The sequence below is a fragment of the Molossus molossus genome, unplaced genomic scaffold (assembly GCF_014108415.1).
Source record: "Molossus molossus isolate mMolMol1 unplaced genomic scaffold, mMolMol1.p scaffold_m16_p_16, whole genome shotgun sequence".
In the NCBI taxonomy this organism is placed as follows: Eukaryota; Metazoa; Chordata; class Mammalia; order Chiroptera; family Molossidae; genus Molossus; species Molossus molossus.
This window is the reverse complement of record NW_023425351.1, coordinates 41,218,766-41,235,035: the sequence shown is the minus strand read 5'-3', so window position 1 is coordinate 41,235,035 and position 16,270 is coordinate 41,218,766. Positions and strand designations below refer to the sequence as shown.

General features: G+C 42.8%; 1 protein-coding gene and 1 pseudogene across 5 annotated transcripts in view; one reads left to right on the top strand and one right to left on the bottom strand.

Moving 5' to 3' along the window:
• The window catches only part of MTDH (metadherin), a 68,636-nt gene extending 64,041 nt beyond the window's left edge, over positions 1-4,595 (bottom strand). For 2 of the 5 annotated variants that reach the window (XM_036263801.1, XM_036263805.1), the window contains exon 1: positions 3,892-4,590. In XM_036263801.1, the coding sequence (XP_036119694.1) occupies positions 3,892-4,269 (378 nt within the window). In that variant the 5' untranslated portion in view covers positions 4,270-4,590. Of the gene's footprint in view, positions 1-3,891 lie in introns of all 5 variants that reach the window. The other 3 variants (XM_036263804.1, XM_036263802.1, XM_036263803.1) reach the window with 2 other exon arrangements.
• A 9,245-nt stretch (positions 4,596-13,840) lies between these two features.
• LOC118631675 lies at positions 13,841-14,625 on the top strand (annotated as a pseudogene).
• The last annotated feature ends 1,645 nt before the right edge of the window (positions 14,626-16,270 follow it).

Here is a 16,270-nt window from a genome sequence, read left to right as displayed (position 1 = left end):
AGACAACAGTATGGTGAAGGCAGGCGGGGCAAGAGTGGGGAGGAGGGTACTGGGTGGGGGGCATCTGCAATACTTTCAATAAAGATAAATTTTTTTAAAAAGTAAGTAACATGATTACAGATGGGCTTTAAAAAAATTAACTGACATGAGTGGGTAGAATGGATTGGCAACAAAGAGACTGGAAGCAGGAAAACCAGTTAGAATGCTGTTTCAGGATAGTTCAAGCAAAAGGTAACAAAGTCCAAACATAGGGCAGAAGTGAAACTGGAACAGAAGTAATGACTACAAAAGACACTGCATACTATTAGGATGATCTATTGGCTATGGATAGATGAAACTTAAAAAATTTTAGCCAGATGAGGCCAAAAAATGGCTCATATGGCTGTTTACCATGCAAGAAGAATAGGAATAAGTTGTAGAAAGAACTATTTGGGTGAGACACCTTACTGTATGTATCATGTATTCAATAATTATTTATTGAGGACAAAGCACTGAAAGGTTATACGTAGCAAACAAAACGAAAATACGGCTCTTATATTCATTAAGCTTACAGATATACCAGTTATCTGAGATCTTACATCCATTTAAATCATTGCTCAGATTAAGTCAAGTGAAAAATTTTTACTGGGTGCTTGTTTAAATACTCACATTGAACTAGGTGTCATAGAAAATGCATGTAAGATAACAATAATTTCCAAAAATACTAAGAACTAAGCCCAGTGACAAGTGCCATCCTCTTCACCTTTTAATAGGGGAACAAACTGCAATTCATGCCCTAAAAGATGTATGGCAAGATATCATTAGAAGATAAAAACAAACTAATATAAGAATAAAATACACACACACTTATGAATAGGTTTTAAAAGCTAAACACCACCACCTCTAAAAATAAAAACAAGCTACTAGAAGCAAATTTTGAAAATTTGTGTTGCAAAATTTGGAATGATTTAAGAGAAAACTAAAAATAAGGGAAAAAAGGACGAAAATAAAACTACAGTTTACATCACTGAATCAACTTGAATAAGTGTATCCTAAAATGTGTATCAGAATGATGTAGTAATGAAGAGAGGGATAAGATTAAACCTGACTGAACTTAGAAATCTCTCTTACACTGTAGTTCTTATGGCCCTATTCTAGTGAGTGATTTTCAAACTAACAGGCAAAGATTTACCAATGGAGCTTGTCAAAAATGCTGATTCCCTGGACCCAGTTCAGAGATTTTGAATTTGTAAGATCTGTACAGGGGCTCAGGAATCTACAAATTGTAACAAGCATTCACAGCAATTCTACTGCAAGTAGTCAGGGGTAACACTTTGAGAAATCATGCAGTGTTTCAACTCAGCTAACATCTTCAATTTATAAACAAGATAAGCTAAACAGAGCGAGGTTAAATGCCTTACTCAAGTTTAGAGTTCCCCATCTCTGCCAGGCTGACAGAGTTGGGCCTTACTGTTTCTTCAGCCTCTCCCACCATCCTGCTCCTACCTATTTTCAAAGTCAAATTCTGTGATTTCGTTTTTCATTGCCACCAGGGCCCACAATGGGGTTGCATTGTTAAATTTTTTTTTAGTATATTTTTTTCTACAACTGGAGTAAAAAACGCCCTGGGGAGAAACTGAGCTTTTACTTGTGTATCCCCTTCACAGGGATATTTGAATACTGTATTCCTTTTTACAGGAATTTGCAGGCAGGATCTGCTTTTCTCCAAGTAAATACTTAGCACAGCGCAGTGTATGAGTACTAAAAAAAAAGCAGTTTATACTTCTTAGCCCTATAAAGCAGTGTTTTTCTAATTGTGAGTCATGCCTCAAAATCATATGTGAAATTAATTTAGTGGGTCACAAATATTATTAAAGAAAAACAAACAGAAAAGTTAGATATGTGAATCGGAGGGTACTGTAATGTAAATATATTTTATTGTAGGTTGTGGTTGAAAAAGTTTGAAAGCCACAATTTTGTAAATGTTGACAAACTCCAATACATCTTTACCACTAGATAGGCAAAGATATTTTTTCACCCAATTAGCGTTCAACCATTTATTTGGTTTTTCTTCCCATTCTCTACTCTCTAAAGCTAACAGAAGATGTTTATTCATTGCCCCCTTCCTTTATTCAAATGAAAAGAAGGGGCAAGTCCTAGGTCTGATGAGCATTTTTCACAGTACAAGTTTCACAGGAGCCTGTGTTCTTCAGATGAGTCATCTGAGTATTATGATGCACTTCAGATGGGACCTTGGAGCACCTGTCTCTCGACTTTTGACTCAAGTCTAGTCTATCTGAAATTTTAGATGTCCCAAACAGGGCTTTGAAAATTTCAAAACCTGCTTCATCCACACAGGGATGAGGTTTATTAATACAAGTGGTTTTTTCAAGATCATCCTTCCTCATCTTGGGGCCAGGTTCTCCATTTCCACCATAACATCACTTTCTGGTAATCCTTAATGCTCTCTACACATTTAAATATAGTTACATGTGCTCCAAGTAAATGCTATTTCTCTTCTATTAACTAAAGGTACTATTCATATTGACAAAGCTGTATCCCTTTCTAGGTTTTTTATGTATCTGGCATTCTCTTAATCAGCATGCAAAATGTTAATACTTATCTAGGCCCAATAAAGCACTGTGACCTGTCAAGTCTCTAATGCAGTCTCATTTTTTGTACTGTTACCAATAATACTCTTATTACTTTAGTTTGAATTCAAACTCCACTTCCTCTAATAACTTTCCTAAATTCTTCCGATGGAATTAGTCCTGCTCACACTTATACAGCACCTATCAGTTTATGCAATATTAGATTTACTTATGAATCTGTCTCCTACACTAGTCTCCATGATTGACTCTGAAACCTTAATGTATACCTCCCACTGCCCACCAAACCAGCAGAGTGAATTTCGAATAGGGCCTTGGTTACATTTACTTTATTGCAATTAAAAGGTGAAAAGCTTAATTAAGCGGATATAAAAATAGGTTAGGAGATAATTCTAGTTCTGCACACCCTTCATACTCTATCGCCCAATTGTAAACTATTTTTAAGAAACAAATAAAACTATGAAGGATGTATTGGAAGAACCAAGGGGAAATGGCAATAAAGAATGCAGAAATAAAACACGAGGCATGATAAAACGGATGTGGTGCTCTGCGTTTCTACACGTGGTCCGGTAAATCGGAGCCCGAAGACCTCTGCCAGCCTGCGCACCATTCTGCCCCGTCATCCTCTTTTACTCTGTTTCTAACCCTCCCACGCCACTCTGCTGAACTTACCTTAGCTGTCTCATGGGGCCATGTACCCGAAAGTGTACCAGACAGCCGGCTCCCTCTCGCCTAGTTCCTGTTCTGGCCTCCACATTCGCAGGAATAAGAGTGGGCAACCATTTCCCTTTAACAGTCTCTACTAAAATGGAAGCGCGTCCAGACCTGGGCACCTTTAATCCTCTTAAGCCCCAGAGTGTTTGGGTCGCCGTATTTCCTTCTGTGGCTACCGTCTCAACGTGACTTGAACTAGACATCTGTCTCCCAGGCGCAGTCTTCCCATAACTTCCCGACACCACCCGAAGGTCCCATTACCCGGGCGCCTACCCCGCAGGCCTCAAGGAGAGTGGGTTTGCGGTTCTGGCAGTCGAGGCTCCCGAAACCGCTCGACCTCCGGGCTCTTTTATTTCAACATCCCCCAGCCGTCTAACTTCCTTCCTCGAAACTGTCGTACCCACCCGGTTCGACACTTCCCGAGGAACGTGTCCATCGACCACCTCCTCTCTCTGGGAGACCTGGTCCAGGCTCTCGACTGACCTCACTCTCTGCCTTTCCCATTCCCGGCCGGGGCGGCCGGGGCGGCCGCGGCTCGGCCCCGCTCCCTCGAGGGGGCCTCCTCTCCCGCCGCTCCTCCCCTACTTACTTTGGGCTTCTCGAGCAATTTCTTGCGGTTCTTCTTCTGCTCCTCGCTCCTGAGAGTCTTCAGCTGGGCTAGGTCGTCAGGGGCCGAGGCCGGCGCGGCCGCCGCCTCCTCCCGCTTGCGGGGCGGGCTCCTCCGCTTCTTGCGGGCGCCGGCGCAAGCCGCGGCCCAGCCGTAGCCCAGCAGGAAGAGCAGCAGCAGCCCGAGCGCGACCGTGCCCACTAGGATCACCCAGCCCGGGTACCGCTTCGGCTCCAGCCCCAGGTCGAGGCCCAGCTCGGTGCGCAGAAAGCCCAGGCCGACCGAAAGCATTTCTCGCAGCCGGGCCGAGCCCTCCTCGGCCTGCCGGGCCAGCTCGTCCTGCCAGCTCCGTGCAGCCATCTTCCCTCCCGTCAGAGGGACTCGCAGGATGACGCTGGGGCGCAGGGACGCCGTGGGAGAGTCAAGGGAAGCTCGGAAGGGCCAGGCCGACTGCCTCAGGCCGAGCGCATCGCGGCCGCCCCTCGCCCCGGAGCCGGGGATCGGCCGCTGCCGCCGCCAGGAGGAGAGGGGGCTCCCAGCTCCCCGCGTTAGCCTCACTCCGCCACCGCCAGGAGGAGGGGGTCGGCGGGCGGGCGGGCGGGAGTGTCTCCAGGAGCGGCCGCTAAGCGGCGTCTCGGCGCCAGTGCCAGGCCCCGCTGACCTCCCTCGGCGGAACAATGGCGGCTTCGGCCGCGATCCACGCCGCGCGCGGGGACGACGTGCGAGGGCCGCGGGTCACGTGGGGGCACGTGGGCGGGGCGGGGTGTGACGCGGGCGCGGGCCGGGCGGGGTGGGAGCCGTTGGGGCCAGGGCGCGGCTGCTGCGGTTGGCGGTGACTCTTTCCAGCCTGGTGGAGTGGAGCCTGGGGACCGGTTCCTCTGGACGGGAGACTAGGAGGGGTTAAGTGGAGGAGCCTTCACGGGGTGGCCGGTCCTCGGAGCTAGGAGACGTGGCGCTTGGATGGAGTCCAGGGGAGGGGCTCCCGTGGAAGCCGGGGGCGGGGGGGCAGGAGGATGGTGAATGAGCAGGGTCACAGGGTCGAGGTCAAAGTCTCCACAGTAGGAGTAGGTTTTCCTTATGCTAAGTCTGGAAGAGGCGTTGTAGTGGAAGCGGCTATTTTCCCCGAGTCACTGGTCGGCCAGATGCTCCCGAAGTGGGCTCGGCGGAGTGAGGATGGGCCGTCTCGGAACTGGGCCTGGGTTTCATGCACAACACAGGTGTTGCTGCCCGGGCCCGCTGCCACGAGCGCGGGCCTGCCCCGCGCCCGCCGGGCCGGGCGCCCCGTCGTGTTGCTCACTCAGCCTTGCCCTCACTGTTGTTACTCCGCAGATTTCAAAAAGTACGTGGGCGGCACTACTTTCGTACTAATTTATAGCTTTAATAAGAAAGAAGGGAGTCACATTAGATTGTGTTTACGCGTAGAGGTGGCTTCATTGTTGCACTTTAAACTTTTATACAAGACCACGAAGGAGTTGTAAAAAAATTCTATTTTTATACGCTGTGTTGAAGGATAGGAGGAAATGACTTACCTTTTCAGATTTTAATGACAAAGATGATGTTTGGGGACTACATTTTAGGGTTTTTGAATTCCATTGAATGATAATTAGCATGTATAAAGTGTTTTAAGTGAACTAAGTAACAGACAGACTTTCTCAAAGAATAGAAAGGGATAGGGATAAGACAAATAAAACTGAATGCCAAAATGTATTAAAGAGTATTTTGACCTACTTTGCAAAAGTGTTGTAATGCATTTTGTGATTAATGGGTGGAAGGGAGTTTTGTAAATAATAAAAATAAATGACTGCCCTGGCTAGTGTGGTTCAGTGTCCTCCTGTGCACTTAGAGGTTGCCAGTTTGTCAGTTTGATTCCTGGTCTGGTGTGTGCAGCAGGCAACTGGTTGATGTTTCTCTCTCTCTTTCTCCCTTCCCCTCTCTCTAAGGTTAATAAAAATAAATAAATAAACAAATAAATTACTGCTAAGCTTTGTACAGACTTATATAAAGACAGTGAAATTTACAAGGGTAAAAACTTAGAGATGTCATGGGGATCTGCTTTAACTCTAAAAGTTTCCAAATTTTATATACGTTTGTGAAAATAGATTTATAATCCTATGCTTATGTTTTGTTTCCAGAAGGCATGAGGGTGATGACTTTGCCAAGAAGTTCCACTGCCCATTCTGTAATGGGGGTGGTGTTGGGGAGGTTGTAAGGCTGGGGTGGGGGGTGGGGGTGGTGTGTGGGGGGGGAGGGTGGCCTCATCCCCACCTGTTGCTCGTGTGAGTGGAATTCTTATGATATCCCAGAAAGAGAATTTTCTGAGACTCAAAAGGGGAGGATGAAATATTGTAGAAAGCTTTATTTTTGTGGAATTATACCCCTGAATTTCAAAGGTTCTATTTCCCTTTGTCCCATCAAAGAAGTATAGCTGTGGTTTCAATAGGGCTGAAATAAAAGCCAATGTCCAGTGTCTCCCTTCCATGGTAGGGCATAGTCCAATCCTGCATCAGGCTAGTTGTGTTCCCAGCTGCAGTCCGTCAGTCCATTGTGTGTGGGATCCACATGGCTGTGGGCCATGTAGCTATGGCGGGAACATTGGCGAATCCAAGGAAGCAGGAATAGAGAGGCCCATGAGCCAAGAGCCTAGAGAGAGAATTCCTTTGTTTAGGGGATTATGTATTCCCACATTTTTGTGGGCTTGCAGTGGTCATGCCATTATGGCCAATGATCTCTGTTCCCAGGTGTGACTGCCAGACACCTTCCCTAGTCACCCCAGCTTTACTATGTCTCTATCTCCCCTATGTTGGACTCCCTTCCCCCAGTGGTCTGCAGGGGATGGGCTGGTGCTTCCCTGGGGAGTGCAAAGTTGAAGATTCCTGGTGAAGCTGCCCAAATGACATGCCTATAACGTCTGGCCTTTCCGTTTGTTCCTTTCCTATTATCAATAACTAGCTAATTACAATGGTATCAATTTTAGGTTAACACCTGTGGATTTATGAATTAAGCTATTGTACAATGATATCAGGATATACCTGTTACTTTGGCAACCTAGCAAGTATTGATTATGTAAAGTCATTATCACCTTTAAATGCTTACTTGAGGATATGTTTTCACTGATTCTAGAGAGAGAAAGGGAGAGAGAGAGAAACATCGATGGGCTGCCTTCCACACACACCCAACTAGGGACCAAACCTGCAACCCAAGTACATGATTGAATCTGTGACCCTTCCGTCCACAGGCTGACGCTCTAACCACTGAGCAAACTTGCCAGGGTGATATAATCATTTATATAACTTTATAGTAATTTTTCCAAAGATTATATTTTAAAAACAAAAATAGGGTCATATACTATTTACTGTTTTGCAATTAACGTGGTTGTGAACATGTCAATTGATAAAGCCCATCTGATAAAGCTCACAGGAACATATCTATCAGTCCCACAAAGTTAGGTTTATTAACTTACAGCAGACAAAGCAGAGCAGACTGTGTTTAAAAGTGTTAATATCAAACCTGGGCCTGAGTAGACTCTATCCTAATTCCATGGAAATGGCAAAGTTCAGTGTGTAAACCAATATTAATTTCAGAATAAAAAGCATTTATTTGATCAAAAGGAAATGCAGCCTGGGAGAGAGAGATTCAGGAAACAACCTAAATTATGTTCCAGGGAGAGAAAGAGGAGGCTGGCTTTTATAGTGAAAGTTCCCCAGGTTCCCAATTAGGTCCCCTTGACATAAATGAGATATCCAAATTTGTGTACTTTTTCTGGGTCTGAGTCAAATACTCCTGATGGGTCCTTATGGAACAATTCTGATTTGATGGGGCAGGTCTTAATCCGTTGTTGGTGTGGCTCAGTGGACTGAGCATTATCCCATGGACTGAGAGGTCCTGGTTCAATTCCCTGTCAGGGCACATGCCTGGGTTGTGGACTAGATTCCCAGTAGGGGGCATGCAGGAGGCAGTCAATCAATGTATCTCTCTCACATTGATGTTTCTATCTCTCTTCATCTCTCTCTAAAAAAATCAGTAAAAAGATGTACTTAAAAGTATACAACTTGGTAGTTTTGAATGTACATAGTATATACCCATAAAATCATCATAACAATAAAAATAATGAACAATCTGTCACTCCCCAAAGTTTCCTGGTATCCCTTGGTAATTCCTTCCTCCCACTTCTCCTTGCTCCTCACTACCCACACTGAGTAACCACTGATTTGCTTTCAATCACTATAGTTTGCATTTTCTAGTTTTCTATAAATGGAATCATATAGTACATACTCTTTTTTATTTATTTTTTGGCCTGGCTTCTTTCACTTAGCATACTTATGGTGAGATTCATCTTCGTTGTTGCATGTATTTATACTTCTTTTTATTTCAAAGTGGTGTTCCATTCGAGTCACTTTGACTCTTAGAAAAAGCAGTCTTTAATTACAACCCAGGTGCTTCAGGTACGAGATTTTCGAAACATTTCATATTTGTAGACCCTGAGATTCCTTGGATATGAACCCCAAGAAGGAATTTATCTACTGAGATGGACTCTCCATGGTCAACTGAGGGCCCACATTTTATAAATAATAAGAGCCTGGCAGACACTTGCTGACAGGGACTTCTTGTGTACATTATACACTAGGAGGAACCTTAGTCTGAACTCCTGGCTTCCCACACTATGTCCTGCTTGAGTCAACTAGCATAGAGAGCTCCTGGGGTCAAGACTGGTAGGAAGACTAAGTTCTACACTGATCTCAGCTACTCTAAGGTATGACACTTAACCCTTTGAAGCTTCATTTTTCTCTTCTATGAAATAAGAAGAGACTTTAAGGAGAACTTCCGTGGGTCCCTTAAAACTTCCAAATTAAAAGGATTAAATCACATTGTGGGCTATGGCTCAGGCAATTACATTTCCAGGATTCTATCCTAAAGAAGTAACTAACAAATATTCACAAAGATTTAGTTACAAGTATGTTCATGACGGAATTGCATTTAATGGCAAAAAACAAAAACAACCCACACATAACAAAATGAAAACCTGTAAATCTTGGAAATCCCATCAGTGAGAATGGAACATTCCAGTGTTGTAAGGATCTGAGCTATGTGGGTCATGCTTTAAAAAATTTCTTCAATTTTTTTTTTTTTTTATCCTTACCTGAGGACATTTTTCCATTCTTTGTTCAGATAGAGCGGGAGGGAGAGCGAGGAAGAGAGAGAGAAACATCGACATGAAAGGGACACATCGAGTGGTCGCCACCCACACGACCCAATCGGGGACAAACTGCAACCGAGGTACATGCCCTTAGCGGGAACCGAACCTGGGTCTCTCCGGCCCACAGGCCGACGCTCTAACCGCTGAGCCAAACCAGCTAGGGCTCTTCAACTGTTTATTGAGGTATAGTTGACATACATTGAACTATAATATTTAAAGTGTACAATTTGGGCCTAGCGGTGTGGTCTTCCTACCACTCTTGACCACTTGGTTGCTCTTCTTTTTCAGTATATTGTGTGATGAGTCCTTAGCAATTATGTGTATATTTGTGTGTTCAGGATGCCACACCAAAGTATCATAGACTATGTAGCTTAAACAACAAAAACTTTTTTCTTCACACTTTTGAAAGTTAGAGGCCAAAGATCAAGGTGCCAGCAAGTTTGGGTTCTGATAAGGATTCTCTTCCTGGCTTGCAGATGGCTACATTCTTGCTGTGTCTTCACATCTTCCTGTAAGGATACTAATCCTATCAGATAAAGGCTCTACCTTTATGCCTTCATTTAACCTTAATTGTTTCCTTAAAGGCCCTATCTCCAAATACTGTCACATTGGAGTCAGGGCTTCAGCATATTATTTTTTTGGGGGTGGGGAGACAATAAACATTCAGTCCATAATAGTGTAGGAAGCTTCCACTCAAGTAGCTTATTTTGAGGGCTGATAAAAGAAAATTGTTGACTTGAGTCTTCAAAGTGTGGACCATTGCCTTTATATAATAACCTCCTGGGTTACAGGATTATACAGCCAGGAGGGTGATTTTACAGTAAAGCAGGGAACTACAAGTTAATTTGCCAGGAATGTGGAGATATGGTTAGGAAAGGATAGTCCTCAGAATAAATTCAATAAGAATGAGTAAATAATGAAAATATTTGCAGAAATATCCTAAGCGGGAAGATAGTTTATAAGTGTGTTGTTGAAAAGCCCAGGATATTTTCAAATCTCTTCAAAAGATCAGAAGATATGCTAAGAACCTGTGTGGAACCAAAAACTGATTGGGGCCTGGGGGTAGGGGTCTGGGGAGGCCTAGAAGACCGAATGTGATAACAAAAGAGAAAGTTGTAGTGTATACATTCAGTGGAATGCCATGCAGCAATAAACACATTGAAGGATATTTACATTCTGATACCAAGTATATAAAGTTTAAACAAGTTTATAGATAAAAATGTAAAAGCATGCATGTGAATAATGAACAGCAAATTCAGGATAGTGGTGATTGGTAGGGAGAGCAAGAGAGAAATGGGATTGAGATTAATCTACAAGGGGCCAAAATGTATCTATAATGTTTTATCTTTTAAACTAGGTGGTCAGTACAGAGAGCTCCTTATATTTTTTCTATTTTTTTGTATGCCTGAAATACCTTGCAATTAAATTTAAGTGACATAAGCAATAGTTTGCACAGAATCTAGACAAAATAACGGAGGCTCCCCTGACTACACAATGATTGGGTTACTATAATCTTGCAGTGAATAAAATATATGAGACCATCTTGGCTCAATGGGCACCCCCGTGAGGTCATTTAATCCCCTCTGCTCTGATTTCATGGTCAGCATACCACACCCAGGTTATAATGTGGCATCTCATGTAGATCTGCTACATAAGAGAATAGGTTGGCGAGCTGACTTAAGTACTCTGATCCTCTTAGCAGTAATATTGATTAGTGTAAATCATGTGTTCTCAGTGAAACAATATTGCTCTCATGGGGGTGAAAATTATTGCTTCTCAGGGGGAAAAACCTTTTTTAATATATAAAGTATAGATATAATCCAGTACATGCACAGGTATACAACATATCTTTGGCATTAAATTTTATGTGGCAATTAGGAAAAATAACTAAAAAGGCCCTTAGAGAAGTGGCAATAAAAATGTGGTTGAGAAATAGTGGTGTAAAGGAAGAAATTGACACTGTTTTGTCAATTAAGCTTTTGAGTTTATTTCGTTAAACAGTCTCTTTGGTTTATTTATTCGACCATTTATTTCACTAGACTTTAATTAAATCCTAACTTTTTACTTTAACTGCATGCTGTTTGTCCTCAAAAAAATAAAAATCACGCAACCTAGTGAGGATGATGGACCCTTTCTAAACAGCCTTAATGCAAGAAAGTATTGCTATAAGTAAGTTGATTTGCACACGTGGATTGTACTGGATACAGCTCCCAGATTGCCCCTTCAGCCATGAAGGACTTATTCCCCAACTCTGAGAATATTACCAGAAGACATCCCTTAATTGTCAGACTTTTGGGGAGATTACGGAGGAAAATTTCCTCAGCCAATGTCATGTCTCCATCCAGGGATTGCTCACATCCAGTGACTCATCAGCCTTGAGGTACAAAATTCTGGCCTTCTAGCCTCAACTGGGATAATTTCAAAAGACATCCCAGCCCCAGAGCATTCCCTGGGCTTGGCTGAGGACTGTTGGTACTACATCTCAGCTCAGTTCTCCCTCTGCCTAGGCCTACTTCCTTCTCCTGCAACTGGCATTGGTTCCAAGAGTACTTCCTTATATCTGTCTCAAACTCAGCTTCCCAGAGAGCCCAACCTGTAACAGGGATGATGAGATGTTTACAAAATGTTTACTATCACCAAGGAAGGAGAGATTATTTCTGCATAGGGGTAACAGAACACTTTAAATGCAATATGCTTATGTTAAGTCTTAAAGGATGAGTAGAAAAGGAAGAAGGTGGAGAGGAATTTCCAAGCATGGGGACCAGCAAAAGTGAAGGTTTGGGACATAAGAGAACATGGTATATATCTAGAATATGGTGAGTACTATTCTGTAATTAGTGATAAGGTCCTGAAGAAAAGGGTATTGTCAACCATGACTCCAAGGTTTCTCATTTCCAATTGGACCAGGTGGTGGTGCCATTCGTTGAAGTGGGGAATACTGGAAAATAACTAAATTTAGCAAGCCAAGATTAATAACTTAGTATTATATACATTAATTTTGAGAAGTCCAAAATATCCAGATGAAGATATCAAATAAGCAGGTAGATATAGCAGTGTAGACTCCAGAGGAAAAATGAGAGTTGGAGGGAGGTACCTCTTGGTTTCCTTCCTTTAATCACACTTTTCATTTCTCAATTATTTGATGCTTTTACTCTTACAAGCCCCTTGTACTTGCTCTTCCCAGGGCATGGAATTCATTTACTTGCTTTCCCTAGTTAACTCCTGCTCCGTCTTCATATCTCATATGAAATGTCATTTTCTCCCAGAGGTTGTGCCCAACCACTAGAACAGATCACTTCCTCATGTTACATATTTTCATAGCACCACAAATTTCCATAGTATTTGTCAAAATGTAGTTTCACATTTATTTATATAATTATTTTCTCTCTCCTTCTGACTATATTTCCACGAAAACAGAAACTCTGCCTGGTTTTGCTCATCATTGAACTATACCTTGTACCTAGCATAATGCGTAGCACATGGTAAATGTTCAGAAGATATTTGAAAGAAAAGTTGATATTGATGTGAATGATAACGTGAATACAAAAACCGATAGCTATTTACACATGGTGCAAACAAAGATATATCTCTAATTGAAGGTATCATTTTGTAAAGGAAGGACTCTCAGATACCCCCCAGTTATCCTGGATCCTAGTATTCACATCCTTGTGTAATCCCTACCCTTGAGCACGGGGGAGACCTGTGACTTGCTTCTAACCAGTAGAATATGGCAAAGGGTGATATGATATCACTTCCATACGAATCTGACATAAAATTGCAGTTTCCACCTGCTAATATACTCCTTTTTTTCTCTCTCTTTATCTTGCTGGCTTTGGTGAATAAGCTTCCATGAAGAGAGGTCCATGAGGCATAAAACCAAGGGTGGCTTCCTACTAACAGTCAGAAAGAAAGCAAGACTCTCAGTCTGACAACCCAGAAAGAGCTGCATCCTGCCAAAAGGGTTTGGAAACAGACCCTTCCATGTTTGAGCAAAAGATGAGCCCCAGTCCTGGCCAACACCTTCTGAGGGCCCTAACGCAGGGCAGCCGGTTAAGCCATGTCCATATTCCTGACCCACAAAAACCGTGAGATGGTAATATGTTGATTTAAGCTGCTAAATTTGTTGTCTGCTATGTAGCAATAGATAACTAATTTGGAGATTTTGGTACCCAGTAGTGGGGTGGTTCTATAGTAAATACCTAAAAATGTAGGAGGGGCTTTGAAACCAAACAGTGGTCAACAACTAGGAGAATTTTGAGGAGTATGATAAAGCTCACATTGCGTTGAACAGACTGTGAGTAGAAGTATGAACTTTAAAGACATTTCCTGCTGTGGCTGGGTAGCTCATTTGGTTAGAGTGTCATCCTGATATGCCAAGGTTTCCGGTTTGATTCCCAGTCAGGACACAATAAATGAGTGGAACAACAAATAGATCTCTCTCTCTCTCTTTCAAATCAATAAGTTAAAAAAATAAAAATGGAGACACTTCTAGTGAGGCTTACAAGGAAATGAGTTGCATGTTTTTGGAAACTGGAGGAAGAAGCATCTTTGTTATGTAATGGTAGAAAACTTAGCCAAATGTCTCCTGTAATTACGTGGAAAGCAGAGCATGTAAGTGGTGAACTTAGATATATAGTTATGAAAATTTCCAAGCAAAAGTGAGTTTCTTTTGGAGGTTTATGGTAAAATGCAAGAGGAGAGAATAAGAGAAGAGCGCTCTTTCTGTGCCTCGCAGCCATGGCTCGAGGTCCCAAGAAGGATTTGAAGCATGCAGCAGCTCCAGAGCATTGGATACTGGGTAAACTGACAAGTGTGTTTGCTCCTGGGCCATCTACTGGTCCCCACAAGCTGAGAGATCTCCCTCTCATCATTTTCTTAAGGATCAGACTGAATTATGCTCTAAAAGAAGATGAAGTAAAGAAATTCACATTTGGCAGTTCATTAAGATCAATGACAAGGTCTGAATCAATATAACCTACCCTGCTGGTTTTATGGATGTCATCAGCATTGACAAAACTGGAGAGAATTTCTGTCTGAGCTGTGACACCAAGTGTTGCTTTGCTGTTCATCGTATTACACCTGAGGAGGCCAAGCACAGGCTGTACAAAGTGAGGAAGATCTTTGTGGGCACAAAAGGAATCCCTCATCTGGTAACCCATGATGCTGGTGCTATCCACTGCTCTGATCCCCTTATCAAGGTGAACGACACCATTCAAATTGATTTGGAGATTGGCAAAATTACTGATTTCATTGTTTGATGCTGGTAACCAGTGTAGGGTGACTGGAGGTGCTAACCTGGGAAGAATTGGCATGATCACCAGCAGAGAGACACACCCTGGTTCTTTTGATGTAGTTCATGTGAAAAATGCCAGTGGCAACAGCTTTGCCACCCAGCTCTCCAACATTTTTGTTATTGGCAAAGACAACAAACCATGGACTTTTCCCCCCATGGAAATGGTATCTGCCTCATCATTGCTGAAGAGAGAGACAAGAGACTGGCAGCCAAACAGAGCAGAGGGTGAAATGAGCTCCAGGTGACATGATTGGAAAAGTCTTTGTACCTAATTAAAGATAAAACAGCCCCCCCCCCCCCCAAGAATTAAGAGTAGAGCTATGAAATAAAAGGAGCCAGGATTTGATGGTTGAAAATTCTGTCTCTTCAGATAAGAAAGGATGCTAAAACTGAGAAATGGCTTCCAAGCACTGACTAGATAAATGACACAGATAAAAAGAGAACAGAACCTTTTGTTAAAACCTCAGAGATCAAGGATCGGCATATTCAGTCTCACAAAGGAGATTTGAGAGAAATTAGAGGTGTGCCTCAAGGAAACTCTCAATTAAAGCACAGGTCTTCTAGAAGTTTAGGGGCATTGTTCCTCAGCAAAATCAGCAGAGGCCCAAGGTAGAGAAGTTCTTACCCAGAAGAAATTTCTGGATGGGGCTTTTGTCCAACAGAATAAACCCAGTGAAATTCACAGAAGGCTCCTAAAGTTTTGGAGAATATATACCACAAACACTGCCAGTTTGAACTGAAAGGGATAGAGAAAGTATAAAATAAAAGAAGCTGTTGGAATTCCAAAATTCTGGCAGGAGGCAGGTTGACCAAACTACTCAGTTGCAAACTTGTATTACATTTTATGAAAAAGGAAGGGAGGAACCCAGAGTCCAGAGGGTAAAGTCAAGACCACTAGAGAATTATTCCTAGACCTTGAAACCTAATCAAGGAACTTCTGACATTTGCTGAGCTGTATTTCAGAACTGCTATGAGCACTGATGCCTTTGTACCTCCCTTTCCTCCACTTTGAATGGGAATGTCCGTCACTGTTTTCCTTTGCCTGCCGTACCATCATATGTTGGGTATCTAAGAGGAAGAAAACTTGTCTCTTTAGTTTCACAGTTCTCCCCAATTGCAAGGAATTGTGCTCGAGGAGATATATTTAATAAAACTACAGCCTGGCTGGTGTGGCTCAGTGGATTGAGCATCGTCCCCTGGACTGAGAGGTCCCAGTTCCATTTCCGTCAGGGCACATGCCCAGGTTTTGGGCTCGATCCCCAGTAGGGGGCATGCAGGAGGAAGCTGATCAATGTTTCTCTTTCACATCCATGTTTCTCTCTCTCTAAAAAATCAATAAAAACATTAAAAAATAAAACTGCAGGTATACCTTAGAGATATTGCAGGTTCAGTTCCACACTCCACAATAAAGCTAGTATATCAATAAAGCGAGTCATAATCTTTTTGCTGCTGGTGGAGGGTCTACCTTCAATTTGTAAAAATCGTAACTTCTGAGAAGCTGCCATAAAGTGAAGTGCTGCAAAATGAGTTATGCCTGCCCATCTGAGCTTCATCTGCACCTGATTAAGATGATGAGATTCTGGACTTTGAGCAGATGCTCTAATGGGATGAAACTCCTGAGGGCCTTAGGAGAGGCTGAATCTGATTTGCATTGGAAGTGATGTTACTCACTGGGGACCAGAAGGTGGACTGTGATAGGCATTTCTAAGATGGCCCCTGATTCCTGCCTTCTGGTATTTATGGCTCATCCCCTTAAGTAACTTGCTTCTAAGAACCAGTAGACTCTCAACACTGAGAGTATGCCATTTCTATGATTAGATTTTCTTTTTTTTTCCCCTCACCAAAGGACATTTTTCCATTTTTTGTTCAGGTAG